Raw genomic sequence first — 14,072 nt, forward strand, 5'->3', positions numbered from 1 at the left:
AACGTGAAGTTGGATGGAACACTGAGGAGTCTGAAGAAGACGTCAAAAGGCTAGGTGGTCTGCTGAGCCACCAAAGACTGAAAGAGTGCTAGGTGATCCTACCCTGTTTAACATGTTCCAAGACTTTTTAATTGGACAGCAACGTAGGGAAGCTTTTTTAGTCCGTGAACTCCAGGAGTTAAAAACTGTCTGTACAAGGCCTAACATAGATTACTCACTCACTAACCAAAATGCTAACCGTCCTGATAATAGTCGTTGTGAGCAGTCGCCCAAAACCAGAACTCGCCCACATCCAACTTCTCGTCCTCAAGCGTCGCCGTCCAGAGATGCCTTGCCACCTGACCATCATCTCCGAAAAGGCCCAAAGATGTTCCCTTTCCAGCAGGGTGAGGACATTAAAAACTTTCTTGTCCGCTTCGAGCGCATCGCTCGCACCTGGGGCTGGCCTCAGTCTGATTGGGCCTGCCGACTTGTTCCACTCTTGACCGGCAAAGCCCTGGATGCCTATTCTGCGACTGAGGAAGATGCTTCCAACGTCTACGCTGACCTTAAAGAAGCCCTCCTTGCTAAGTTTGATATCTCTCCTGAGACTTATAGGCTCCAGTTCCGGTCAACCTACATTCCCCCTGGTGAATCCCCCAAGGAGACTTACAACCGACTCAAAGGTCTCTACCGAAGATGGATCAAGCCAGAGCAGTGTTCCAAAGAAGACATCGCAGAGCTTTTCATTCTGGAGCAAATCCTTCGCATGCTGCCCAACGAAATGAAGGTTTGGGTCAAGGAACACGAGCCAGAAGACGGACTTACTGCTGCTAAACTTGCAGGCCAGTACTTGAATGCTCGTAAAAGACTCCGAATGCCAAGGCAGCAGAACAACCGTGTAGCAGCCCAAGGTGCAGCCAACCTGTCAAACCAAAGAGGTGTGCAGAAAGCAGGTGGTTACAGCACCTCAGGGGACAACAGACATTTCCCAAGACAGAGTCCAGTGAAGGATCGCATCTGCTACCACTGCCAACAGCCAGGGCATCGAGCCCCAGTCTGCCCATTGAAAAGTCCCAAGCTGTCCAGCTTATGTCAGGTTCCCCATCCCTCTGTGCCAGCTTCGGTCATGGCACCTGCTCTTGCACCCAACCCTGAACCTGAGGCCAAACCTAACATGATGGCAGCTTGTGTTAATGGCCGTCCAGTGCAAGCACTATTGGACAAAGGAAAGGCATCCCAAATGTACCACATACACTTTCTGAAGGAATGGAAGGAGAGGAAATCCTCTGTGGAAGGAAAGGATGTCCAGGCCAGTCAAGTACCCACTCAAAGGAAGGATTTTCAAGAGGAAACGGTGATGCTGGCACGGGAAGTGGAAATGGAGGATGATGTGGAGGACACAGATCTGTCCATGCTCACTACACCACAGAAACCTGATGTAAGTCACTTGTCTCCACAATCTGCCCTTAAACTCTTGCAAGTGTGTGAAAAATGCCCAGTATTGTTCAGTGGAAAGCCAGGAAGAACTCCACTAATTGAACATGTCATTAATTTAAAAAACCCTACACCTATCCGTCAGCGCCCATACAGAGTGCCTGAGCGGATGGTGGAGCCCCTCAACCATGAAATCCAAACCATGCTGGATCTAGGAATGATTGAACCCTCAAAAAGTGAGTGGTGTAACCCCATTGTCATTATTCCTAAAAAAGACAACACAATAAGAGTATGTAATGACCTACGCAAAGTGAATGCCGTTTCTAAATATGATGCTTATCCCATGCAACGTATTGATGAACTTCTTGAGAAGCTCGGCAAAGCTGTGTTCATCACCACTCTTGACCTGTGTAAGGGATACTGGCAAGTCCCTTTAAAGAAGGAGTCAAGGGAGTACACTGCCTTCTGTGGCCCAAAAGGTCTCTATCATTACACTGTTATGCCGTTTGGACTCCACGGAGCCCCCGTAACCTTTCAACGGCTAATGGATCTTGCTCTGCAGGGGTGTGGCCAGTTCTCTGCTGCCTATCTTGATGATGTGTTGGTTTTCAGCACTTCCTGGGAAGACCACCTCTCTCACCTGCATCAAGTCCTGCTTCGGATCCATTCTGCCGGGCTCACTCTTAACACCCAGAAATGTGAGTGGGCCAAAACTGAGGTGTGCTACTTAGGGTACCATCTTGGCAACGGGCAGATACGTCCTCAGGTGGACAAGGCGAAGGCTATCGAAAACAGTCCTAGACCCCGGACGAAGAAGCAGGTCCGGTCATTCTTGGGGCTTTCTGGGTGGTACAGAAGATTTGTGCCACACTTCTCTACCATCACAGCTCCTCTTGTCGAACTGACAACCAAAGCATCCTCTAATCCAGTCAAATGGACAGAAACATGTGAAACTGCCTTCAATAAGGTCAAAGCCATTCTATGCTCTTCCCCAGTCTTACGGAGTCCTGATTTCAACCAACGATTCCTTGTTCAAGTTGATGCCTCCGGTGTGGGCCTTGGAGCCGTCCTAGCCCAAGGAAAGGAGGGCAAGGAACAACCGCTACTCTATTTGAGCCGTAAACTGCATCCCAGAGAAACTAGCTACTCGGCCATTGAAAAGGAATGTCTTGCCATCAAGTGGGCTTTGGACAGCCTACGTTATTACCTTCTGGGACGAACTTTTGATTTCGAAACGGACCACCGAGCATTGAGCTGGATCAACTCCATGAGAGATAAGAACTCCCGTGTCACCAGAAGGTACTTGGCATTACAGCCCTATTGTTTCAATATCACACATCGGGCTGGCAAAACTAACTTGCTAGCTGATTACTTGTCTCATCTCCCTGGACTTGCTGTCGCTGGAGAGGAGGGAGGTAATGTGACAGTTTGACTCCACACTGTTACTGTTTGAACTTTGGCTTCCTCTCAAACCATGCACATTTTTTTAGTCAGGGGAAAGCATGCTCAACAAACAAATTTTAAGCTGTCACTCACCATGGCTCTGCATGTCTGGCTAAAAGAGTTAGAGTGGGGCTGAAGGCTTTATGTAGGTGAGCACACCTGCTTTGACTAATTAGGCCTAATTTGGGCCATACCATGATTGTCAGGAGCTGGGTGTTGCTGAGGGACACTGGACATTTGAAAGTTGTGTTGTCTAAACCTGAATACACTGTGGACAAAAGTGACTGCTTTAAAAATGCAAAAGTACTATGTGAATACTTTTTAGACATCTGATGGTCATTTATGGTTAAATTGACAAAATAACTGTTTTCTAAATTTCCCCTGTCAAATTGGTCCCAGCTAGTGGGCGGGGCTATGGGCTATTTAAGTGGGGAAAATGCCATTTTTCTGCAGTCTGCTGCCTGTCACTGCCAGATGAGGTTTTCTGTCCTGACCAAGAGTTTCTGTCGTCATACATCAAACAACTACGGAAATTGTTGGTGCTTTGTCTTTCTGGTTTGTTCACCTTTTGACACTTTTTGGGATTTAAATAAATGTTTGTAAACTGTTGCCAACTGCGTGACTCGCCATCCTTGATTTGAAGTCTCGTTTGCAAAGGTTACATTACCTTCACCCGAGGCGGAGTGTGACAGGAACCTATGGCTCTAGAGCCAGATATGGCTCTTTTAATGACTGCATCTGGCTCTCAGATAAATCTTAGCTGATATCGCTTAACATGATAAGTAATGAATAATTCCGCTGGTAATCGCAGTGTTAAAAATAACATTCAAATTATAAAACATTCTCATGCATTTTAATTCAACCATCCATTTTCTATCGCACCTGTTCATGAAGTATTATATTTATTATTGGTTAGCTTTAGAATAACAATGTTATTAAAAAGAATAAGAGACTTATTATACTCTAAAAATGTTGGTCTTAAAAATGCATGTTGTAACTGTTAAAAAAATATTATATGGCTCTCACGGAAATACATTTTGAAATATTTGGCTTTCATGGCTCTCTCAGCCAAAAAGGTTCCCGACCCCTGCTCTAGAATGACTGCCGGCGGTCACCCAGATAATAAGTATTAGGGCATGCTATGAAGCCTTTGGCTTTGTCGCCTTCTACAGCATGTACGCTCTGCTTGTCAGTCCAGCAATATGTTGTGTGTGGCTTCCGCAGAGACATGCACACGACTGCAAGGCATACTGGGTGACACAGAGTACACTAATGGTTGTGATATAAACAATTTTAACACTCTTAGTAATATGCGCCACACTGTGAAGCCACACCAAACAAGAATGACAAACACATTTCGGGAGAACGTCCTCACAGTAACACAACATAAACGCAACACAACAAATACCCAGAATCCGTTGCATCCATGACATTTCCTGACTATTTTATACACCCCGCTAGCAGCAAACCCCCCCCCCCGTGCGTCGGTAAGGTGGGCGGGGTTGGGGGCGCGGGGGTGTAAAATATATTCAGGAAGTGTCACGGATGCAAAGGATTCTGGGTATTCGTTGTGTTGCGTTTATGTTGTGTTACTCAGAGGAAGTTCTCCCAAAATGTGTTTGTCATTCTTGTTTGGTGTGGCTTCACAGCGTGGCGCATATTAGTAAGAGTGTTAAAATAGTTTATATCACAACCATCAGTGTACTCTGTATCACCCAGTATGCCTTTCAATCTTGTACGTGTGATTGCGGAAGCTGCATACAACATGTTGCCCGACTAACAATCGGTTTGTACATGTTGTTGAAGGTGACAAAGGCAATGGCTTCACAGCACGGCCATATTCTTGTCATCAGGATGAACGCCATTGGATATTCGCGAGAACGTTAGCGGCTCCAATTGTCTTCATTACTCTGTGAAACGGGTTTAAATAGCTCTGTGAGTGGTAAAGGTGGCCGACCTCTGATGTATTTCAGCGGGCGGGTGGCGGTTCTGATAAAATGTTGGTTCGGGTGAACGGCCGGTGGATGACGACTTTGGTGATGCGGTTGCGGATGATATAATTGCCTATCCGTGCATCTCTACTGAGCTGTACTGGAACAGTTTGGTCTTCCACTTTATTATTTAGCCAAACAAGACATACAGATATGGATATTTAGCCTTGTGCTGTACTGTCTGCTATCCTAAATATACTACTAATTTTTATTTTTTTCCTCATCTCTCCGTATTCTTATCCCAACAGTGGCACACTTTATTTCAAGCTCCTCAATGTTAAACATAGCTACAATGCTGACCGTTGAGTAATGAGCATTTATATTGCAATCATGCACACGGTAGGCTGAGATGTTAAAAGTGGGTGATTACCGAGGAATAGCGAATCCGCCTGCAGTGCTTCAGTCCTGACAATGGAGGCCCACACACATGCAATAAAAAAGTATTTGCTTCTCACTCTGTGTGAAACATACAGATAAACAAAACACTCCGAGTTGGCAATCAAAGTTATTAAGTGTGTGAACAGGCATCAAACAGGATGATAATGACTCAAACAGAGCTGTTCCCATGGAGTTCCAACAGTTTATTATGCTGGAGAGGCTTGTGCTGCAACCCATAGTGCAAGGGCCTTTGTAATCTCTCAAAGTGCTCTAGTTATTATAATAACAACTGTCAACAACTAATGAAGGATCACCATTGACCATGAGGCAGAAATAACTTGTATGAAGAGGAGGGGACAGGGGATATGGTAATTGAATTTAATAATGTAAAGGTCTTTTTTTTTAACTACTCAACCATGTTTGGTAACAAATACACCTTAAAATTGAGAATATCGTTTGCACGATAAGGACGATATATCCTTTTTTTTTTTTTTTTGTCATGAAAAAGGGAGTTTTTTGGGGTTGGTGCACTAATTGTAGTGTATTTTGTGTTTTTTATGTTGATTTAATAAAAATTACAAAAATGAATAAAAAAATTATTCTGCGGCCCTGGTTGGGGACCACTGCTCTATACAACAGGAGTACTCCGAAGTTCTGAACTTAACTCGGGGCAGGAATGGTGTCAGTCCTGGGCGGAATTTGGCCCTCTGGCCGCAAATTGAATAGCCCTGGTATAGGAGAGATAGCTCATTTTCCTTTCGGTAGCTTCCTTTGAGTAGTTGAAGTGTTCACTGCTTTTATTCTTGACCGTTGTCAACTGTTCTTAACAACAATCCCAACTAAAGAGTGTGAACAGCTCTCGTGTGATCTTGCAGCAAAATGGTTACAGTGAAGGACAAATCAATAAGCACACAACGTCTTAAGTAACTGTCATGACGTGAAGCCTGAAACGACCCTTTGCTGTAGTTTTTATTGACTCTGCAAGATGGCAATAGCTGAGTTTGAATATCATGTGGGGTCCCCATCGACCGGCTTTATCTACCTCTGCATGCACTTTAAAATGTTGGCTGCACCAGTCAGTGCCACCAAGCAGGAACAACGACATGTAACAATATGTCACCTATTTATTAATCAAATGACACAATTGTCGTCCTATGTTTTTGTTTCTGTCTACAAGGAACATTTAAAAACATTGACAGCAAATACATAAAATCACAAGTTATTTCAATGTTACTGAAAAAGAAAATAAGCCTGAAAACATCCTCTAGAAATCAACTATCAAAGCAAAACCTAGGGAATCTTAGCGGGCCTGAGGACTTAGTTGCTTGTGTGCAAGTCATGCACACTTGCAGCACAATGAACTGATTAATACAGGGGGCTATGGTTGCTTCGTACTGCTATTACAACATTGGGTCTGGTGCTGTTTTGAAATGTACTTATTAATGAATTTGAACTTGAAGAAAGAGCTGTGTACAGTATTCCTTTTACACCTTCCAATTAGGGCTGGGCGATGTATTGAATACACTCGATATATCGCGGGTTTGTCTCTGTACGATATAGAAAATGGCTATATCGTAATATTTGAATATATGTTCTCATGCAGTTACTTTTACCTGCGGGCATTACACTGCAAGTTTTTATCATTCTTTCTTGTGTCTCCTTCTCACGGAGACATAAAACAAGCGCACAACGTACTGTCGTGCGTGAAATGTCATACGCCTTCGTGTAGCAGAGAGGTAGTGACAATGGGTAACATTAGCTGTGGTGCTAACGGAGTGGTGCGAGTGGTAATACGAGAGAAAGAAGGTGCGAATCTGGTAACAAATGAAGGAATAATTAATTCCCAAGAAAAACAGCAGGGGGGCCATCGTCTGGCGGAGGTTTGGCTTCAAGCGGGAATATGTCGAACAGACAACCGTAAGATGTCAAGTATAGGGCAAAAGCGTTGCTACAAAAAGTAGCATTACTGCTAATTTGTGGTATCATTTATATATAGTCACCCGCGAGAGAATAAGGAGTGCTTGAAACTCTGCATGTCAACATTTCTGGCCGGCACCACACCAACAAAATGCCCAAGCAACCATTTCCATATCAACACCGTATTAAAAAATAGTCAAAAACAGAAGGCAACAACGTCCGCAGGAACCTACCACATAGCAAAGGACATACACTATGTGATTTCCTATTATGCAGCTCGTTTTTATTTGACAGTTATTGAAATATATTGTGTGACATCATGCACACAAGTGCACTTTATTTGTTCTAAACTATTGTAGTGGCGTTCTGTACAAAAAGTGCACTTTAATTTAGTGTTGTTTTGATATGTCAACTTAGTGACATCATCCACAAGAGTGCACTAATACTTGTTTTAAAATGTCTCTTGAAAATCTTGCACTTTCTGTTTTGAAATGACATGAATGTTTGTGCCACAGCTTAATAACTGTTTAATAAATACAGTTTTGGTCAATTCACTAAGTTGTGATTTCCCTCTCTGCATGAAAGTTTAAAATGAGCATATATGCTGTATGAACAAGAATGTTTTAATGTAGACACATAGAATCTTCATACTGCTGCGATTATATGTATCACATGTTCATTCAAGGCTAAGGCAAAATATGGACATATATATCGTGTATCGTGACATGGCCTAAAAATATCGAGATATTGAAAAAAGGCCATGTCGCCCAGCCCTCCTTCCAATGCAGGACAAATTATTATTTATTTTTGTTATATGTAGGGCTGTAGCTATCGAGTAATCTATTAGTTTGTTCCATTAATTGAGTAATCGGAAAAAACACACATAGCTTCGGTGCGTATTATAGGTAATGGAGTTGAAATAAACAATTTTTCTATTTGCCATAACATTTTTTTTTCTAATAAATGCATAACATCAACCCTGATAGTGTACTTTTGGAATATAAGAAAAATATCCGCTGTTTCGCCACACACCACCGCTCTCATGTGCAATCTTAACTATTTAATGTCCAGGGCACTCTGTGGGTTTCGATTTTCTAAATTGTTATTAGTTGCGCTCATTAAACGATTAATTTCAGCAACAGAGTATAAAGTATTTTTTTTTTGTTGCATTAATCAATTTGATTAAAAAAACTCATTATATATCATTAATATAACAATGTAAAAATACATACAAAGCACTATTACAGTATCTAGAAGACGCAGTGTCTTAAAATAAATGTTGTTCAAAACATTACGAGCAATTCTGTCAATGTCATGCCACTTCATTCTAGCATAAATGCCACATATGTCGAATTAATTGTCAAATGCAAGCTGTCTAGTGGGATATGTAAATGACAAATTAGGGGCAGATGACACTGTGCCCTAGGAACATTAAGTCAGACGCAACTTTTAAAGCTTATGAGACAGAACCACTGCTCTGTATTGTATCCATCCATCCATGTTCTACCGCTTGTCCCATTCTGGGTCGCAGAGGGTGCTGGAGCCTATTTCAGATGCATTCGGGCGGAAGGCGGTGTACACCCTGGACAATTCGCCACCTCATCGCAGGGCCAACATAGATAGACAGACAACATTCACACACCAGGGCCAATTTAGTGTTGCCAATCAACCTATCCCCAGGTGCATGGCGTTGGAGGCGGGAGGAAGCCGGAGTACTCGGAGGAAACCCACGCAGTCACGGGGAGAACATGCAAACTCCAAACAGAAAGATCCCGAGCGCAGGAACGAACCTAGGACCTTCCTATTGTGAGGCAGGCGCACTAACCTCTCTTCCAGCATGCTGCCCTGCTCTGTATTGTATATGAAATATCAATAGAAAAGAAAAAAAAAACAGAGAGAGCAACTGGGTTTCTTCCAATCTTTCTTAGATTAAAAATCCTTGCCTTCAAACCCCGAAAGACTAAATCTTAATGTCTGTTTCAAATCCCTCTGATGAGTCTGCTGCCCTACTTACTGCAAGTTCCCTTGGTACAGTGAAAATGGGGAAAAATTGTCACTGAAGTTGTCAACCACAGAGGCGTATGAGTTTGTGTTTGTCGGCTATATTCTCATGCCTTTTCTCTCAAATTTCCACACATAAGCATAGTGCATATCTATAACGAAAAGAGGGATTAGGCTCTCCCAGCAGCCCATGCATATTTCATAAAACATGAGACCAAGTATTTATTGTGAAACCACCGACCTCTCTGCCCCACCTCACAGTTTAATTTTAGATGCTGAAAATGGCCAACATCTTGTGAAACAATTGATTGCTCTCCACTATCGAGCGCCATTCCTTTCAACACCTTTTCAGATTGTGACCTGTTCCGTTTAAAGCAACAATATGAAGTATGGAAAAGGACGTGTTCTGAATCATTGTCGTGGTTTCATGGCTGGTAAATGGGATAATTGCTTCTCTGTCATTGCCATGGCAACCCTAATCACCTACTTTAGTTGTCTATGATGTTGGTGCACTGCACAGACCGCATGATCATATAGCATGAATCACCTACTTGCATTGATTCGATTGGTTCTTTTTCTGTTAACAAGTGCTGTCAATTTGATGAACACACTGACTTTAAAGGACACTTAATCATTTTGTGTCATTTGTAATAATTCTACTTATTGTTAGTCATTTTTTTACTAACAATTGCTGTATTCCAAAAAAAAAAAATGTATAAAACAAATGCAGATCTACAGTATGTGGGTCTTCAACTTGTATAAATTAGTCATGTATAAATCAATTGAACATGCGCATAACAAAGCTAAAAGTGCATACATTTCCAAGAAAATTTTGAAAAGCAAATGCAGTGAAAATACAGGTCATTATAAAAAAATAACCATATAATTGTTCAGGAGTGTGACCTACATTGAAGCTTATTTATCTTTGAGTATACTTTTTTGGCATTTACACTACACGCCACAACTATAACTGTGCAAAGTTTAACACGATTCAATACAAGAGCTGTAGGAAAATGCAGTTTATTAATAATTGGAACAATTGTATTGTGGCGGAAACAATCACTACACCCATTTCAGCACTATTTGCATTTAGATTGCGCTGTGAAACTCCACAGAAGTGAGCACAAATACTGCACACTTGCCGAACGATGAAGCACGATGCCTGCGAGTGTGTTTCCAGAGTAGCGGGTACAGTACCTGTAGGGAATCCAATCGGAGGTATGCTTGGAGCTCATCCTGTGTCAGTCAGTCACTGTGACTGCAAGGCTGGAGGCCTGCAACAGCACCACAGCAAAGTGGCTAAGTGGTCTGAGGACAGCAATCAAACAGCCAGTGCACACATAGCCCGATCATCACTCCGCGCGGCTCCTTGAATCCCCCAGTCTTTTTCTCCCACGTCTTCAAGCTGCAGAGCGTCAAATGCCTATCAATCCAGGTGTCCTGCACCGTGCACGTGAAATTAGCTGTTTTCTTCTCCTTCCTCTGTGTATGTGTGTGCTTTGCAGTCAATGCCTCTCCTGTGCTCGCATCCACTGCCTCTGCTCGATGCTGGCTCTCTTAGCTGGATCTAAATCTCCCTCTGTTTCTTGCCCTTTAAATCCCCCCCCCCCTCCTTCCTAGAGCTCTCTCGTGCAGCATCACCAACAGCAGCATCCAAGTCTCAGGCTTTAAGGGGGGTCGGGGGGGAGCATACAGAGATACCCTTTTGTCTAGCCTCTTTTCATCTTATTATTATTATATTATTATCGTTCTGTACTAGGAATGCAAATGAGGGGCTCACATGCATTTTAGGGACCATCGTTTATTCATTCTCCCGGAGTAAGCGACATTAGCATATGACTGCGGTGACTCGTGTTAGCATGCTTTAATTCAACACAGTGCTGCCAGACAAAGGCGCCCTGTGATCATGGCCGTGGCTCCGAAGCACTCTTCCGGCCTATGTCTGACGGCCCTCACTGTCACACATCACTCACTGTGTTCCTCAGCCAACTGCAGAGTCCATCTATAGACAGTTAAACCCAGCAGCTTCCTTGGAAGCATAACTGCTCCACAAGGAGTCGATTCAAAGCGGCCTCATCAACAAGCACATATCTCACTTGGACGTCCGAGGGCTCCCTGCGCTCTAAAGGTGTAATGAGCTGAAATCATTGCTGCAATAATTTGGCCGTTGAGTTAAAAAAAAAAACGAAAAAACTGCAGCTGATGGATGAAGATGAAAGGATTTTGCTGTCTACTACTTCCCACGAGACAGGCTTACACAGAATAATTTGTTTAGCAAAGCAAAATTGTGGGACTAAGTTTCACTATATTAAAGGTCTGCTGAAATGAGATGTTCTTATTTAAACGGGGATAGCAGGTCCATTCTATGAGTCATACTTGATCATTTCGCGATATTGCCATATTTTAGCTGAAAGGATTTAGGAGAGAACATCCACGATAAAGTTGACAACTGGAGAAAAGCCCTGCCTCTACAGGAAGTCGCAGACGATGACGTCATATGTTGTTGGCTCCTCATATATCCACATTGTTTTTAATGGGAGCCTCCAACAAAAACAGCTATTCAGACCGAGAAAACGACAATTTCCCCATTAATTTGAGCGAGGAAAGATTCCTATTTGAGGATATTGATAGCGAAAAAAGAAAACTACAAAAGAAAAAAAACGCAATTGCAATCATGTTGCATTAAGACGGAGTCCGATGTTTTTAGAGATATTAACTAGGATAATTCTGGAAAATCCCTTATCTTTCTATTGTGTTGCTAGTGTTTTAGTGAGTTTAATAGTACCTGATAGTCGGAAGTGTACGTCCACGGCCGGGTGTTGACGCGCAGTGTCTCACGGGTGTTGACGGCAGCTGTACGGGAGGCACAAGCTCAGCTGATATCCGGTAAGAGGCGACTTTTCAACCACAATTTTCTCACCGAAACCTGCTGGTTGACATTCGGTTGGGATCCATGTCCGCTGTGATCCATACTAAAGTTTCACGTCCGTGAATTTTAAACAAGGAATCACCGTGTGTTTGTGTGGCTAAAGGCTAAAGCTTCCCAACTCCGTCTTTGTACTTTGACTTTGCCAAAAATAATTGAACAAATTGCAAAAGATCCAGCAACGCTGATGTCCAAAATACTGTGTAATTATGCCGTTAAAGCAGGCGACTTTTAGCTGTGTGTGTCTGCAGCGCTCATATTCATAACAGCCCGTGACATCACGCGTACACGTCATCATTACGCGACGTTTTCAAGAAAAAAGTCGGCTGTTTTAGGGAATTTTTGATCAAATTATCCGTAGTAGCAATATTAATAATGTTGTGTTTATTATGCGTAGTGCACTTAAAATAATTATGACCATATCTAGGAATTGATATGACGGGAATTTTCCGATTGTTTGCTTGGTGCTTTGATAAACTGAACGCATCATATGCATGGTACCATATTGTGATGTTATGAGCCAGGGAATAAAATAACTACCCTACCCAGCATGCAACAGGAGTGACGAGCATGCGCGGTAGCCTGCTAAAGGTTGTTGTGTGTCGCCATGACGGCATCTTGTATGTTGTGATATGCACGCTCTGAAAGTAAACGTTAAGAACTCAGCCAACACTCCTCGTCTGCATTATTCATAAATAGACAGACAAGACATATACTCCGCTGCTTCACAGGCAGCTGGATGAAGCCGGCAAAGTATTCCCATGCTAGCTAGCCGGTCTAGCAAGCACGCATCATTCAGTCCAAAACGGCCCGATCTATCCACATTCAGAATTGTCTGGCGGTCGTAAGTGATCCCGGAGTGACCACGCTGTAAGCCAGCCATGAAATTTGCAGAATTGTCAGGTATTTTTGCCAAATGTTCCATCTTTACCAAGAGGCCCTTGACGCCGAAGCCCGTCCGGGCGCTGCCATCTTGTTAAGAAAAGTCGTTAACAAAATAAAAGCATGTAAACAACATACGCAAATGTGTGATAAAATAATTGTCGGCGTTAATAGATTGATGAGTTAACTCGTAATTAACGCATTAACTTGCCCACCCCTAATGTATATGTATATATATATATACATATATACACATATATATATATATATATATATATATATATATATATATATATATATATATATATATATATATATATATATATATATATATATATATATATATATATGTGTATATATGTATATATATATGTAGTGCGTCTGCCTCACAATACGAAGGTCCTGAGTAGTCAGGGTTCAATCCCTGGCTCGGGATATTTCTGTGTGGAGTTTTTGCATGTCCTCCCCGTGAATGCGTGGGTTCCCTCCGGGTACTCCGGCTTCCTCCCACTTCCAAAGACATGCACCTAGGGATAGGTTGATTGGCAACACTAAATTGGTCCTAGTGTGTGAATGTGAGTGTGAATGTTGTCTGTCTATCTGTGTTGGCCCCGCGATGAGGTGGCGACTTGTCCAGGGTGTAATCTGCCTTTCGCTCGATTGCAGCGCCCCCCGCGACCCCAAAGGGAATAAGCGGTAGAAGATGGAGGGATATATATATATATATACATACATATATATACATATATATATATATATATATATATATATATATATATATATATATATATATATATATATATATATATATATATATATATATATATATATATATATATATGTATATATATATATATATATATATATATATAAAACCGTTTTCATATGAGTTGGGAAATTGTGTCAAGATGTAAATATAAAGAAAATACAATGATTTGCAAATCATTTTCAACCCATATTCAGTTGAATATACAAAGACAAGATATTTGATGAACATTTTTTTTTTTTTTGCAAATAATCATTAACTTTAGGATTTGATGCCAGCAACACCTGCCAAAGTAGTTGGGAAAGGGCATGTTCACCACTGTGTTACATCACCTTTTCTTTTAATAACACTC

The 14,072-nt window shown here is 42.1% G+C and overlaps 1 protein-coding gene across 3 annotated transcripts in view; it reads right to left on the reverse strand.

Annotated features, from left to right (window-relative positions):
* tub (TUB bipartite transcription factor) overlaps positions 1-14,072 on the reverse strand; it is a 200,456-nt gene that overhangs the window by 109,893 nt on the left and 76,491 nt on the right. The window contains exon 1 of one of the 3 annotated variants that reach the window (XM_061883449.1): positions 10,344-10,714. The exons of the other annotated variants lie outside the window; for them this stretch is intronic. Coding sequence (XP_061739433.1) covers positions 10,344-10,381 — 38 coding nt within the window. The 5' untranslated portion in view covers positions 10,382-10,714. Of the gene's footprint in view, positions 1-10,343; positions 10,715-14,072 lie in introns of those variants that run through there. 3 annotated transcript variants of the gene reach the window in all.

This window comes from Nerophis ophidion, linkage group LG02, assembly GCF_033978795.1.
Source record: "Nerophis ophidion isolate RoL-2023_Sa linkage group LG02, RoL_Noph_v1.0, whole genome shotgun sequence".
NCBI classification, from domain to species: Eukaryota; Metazoa; Chordata; class Actinopteri; order Syngnathiformes; family Syngnathidae; genus Nerophis; species Nerophis ophidion.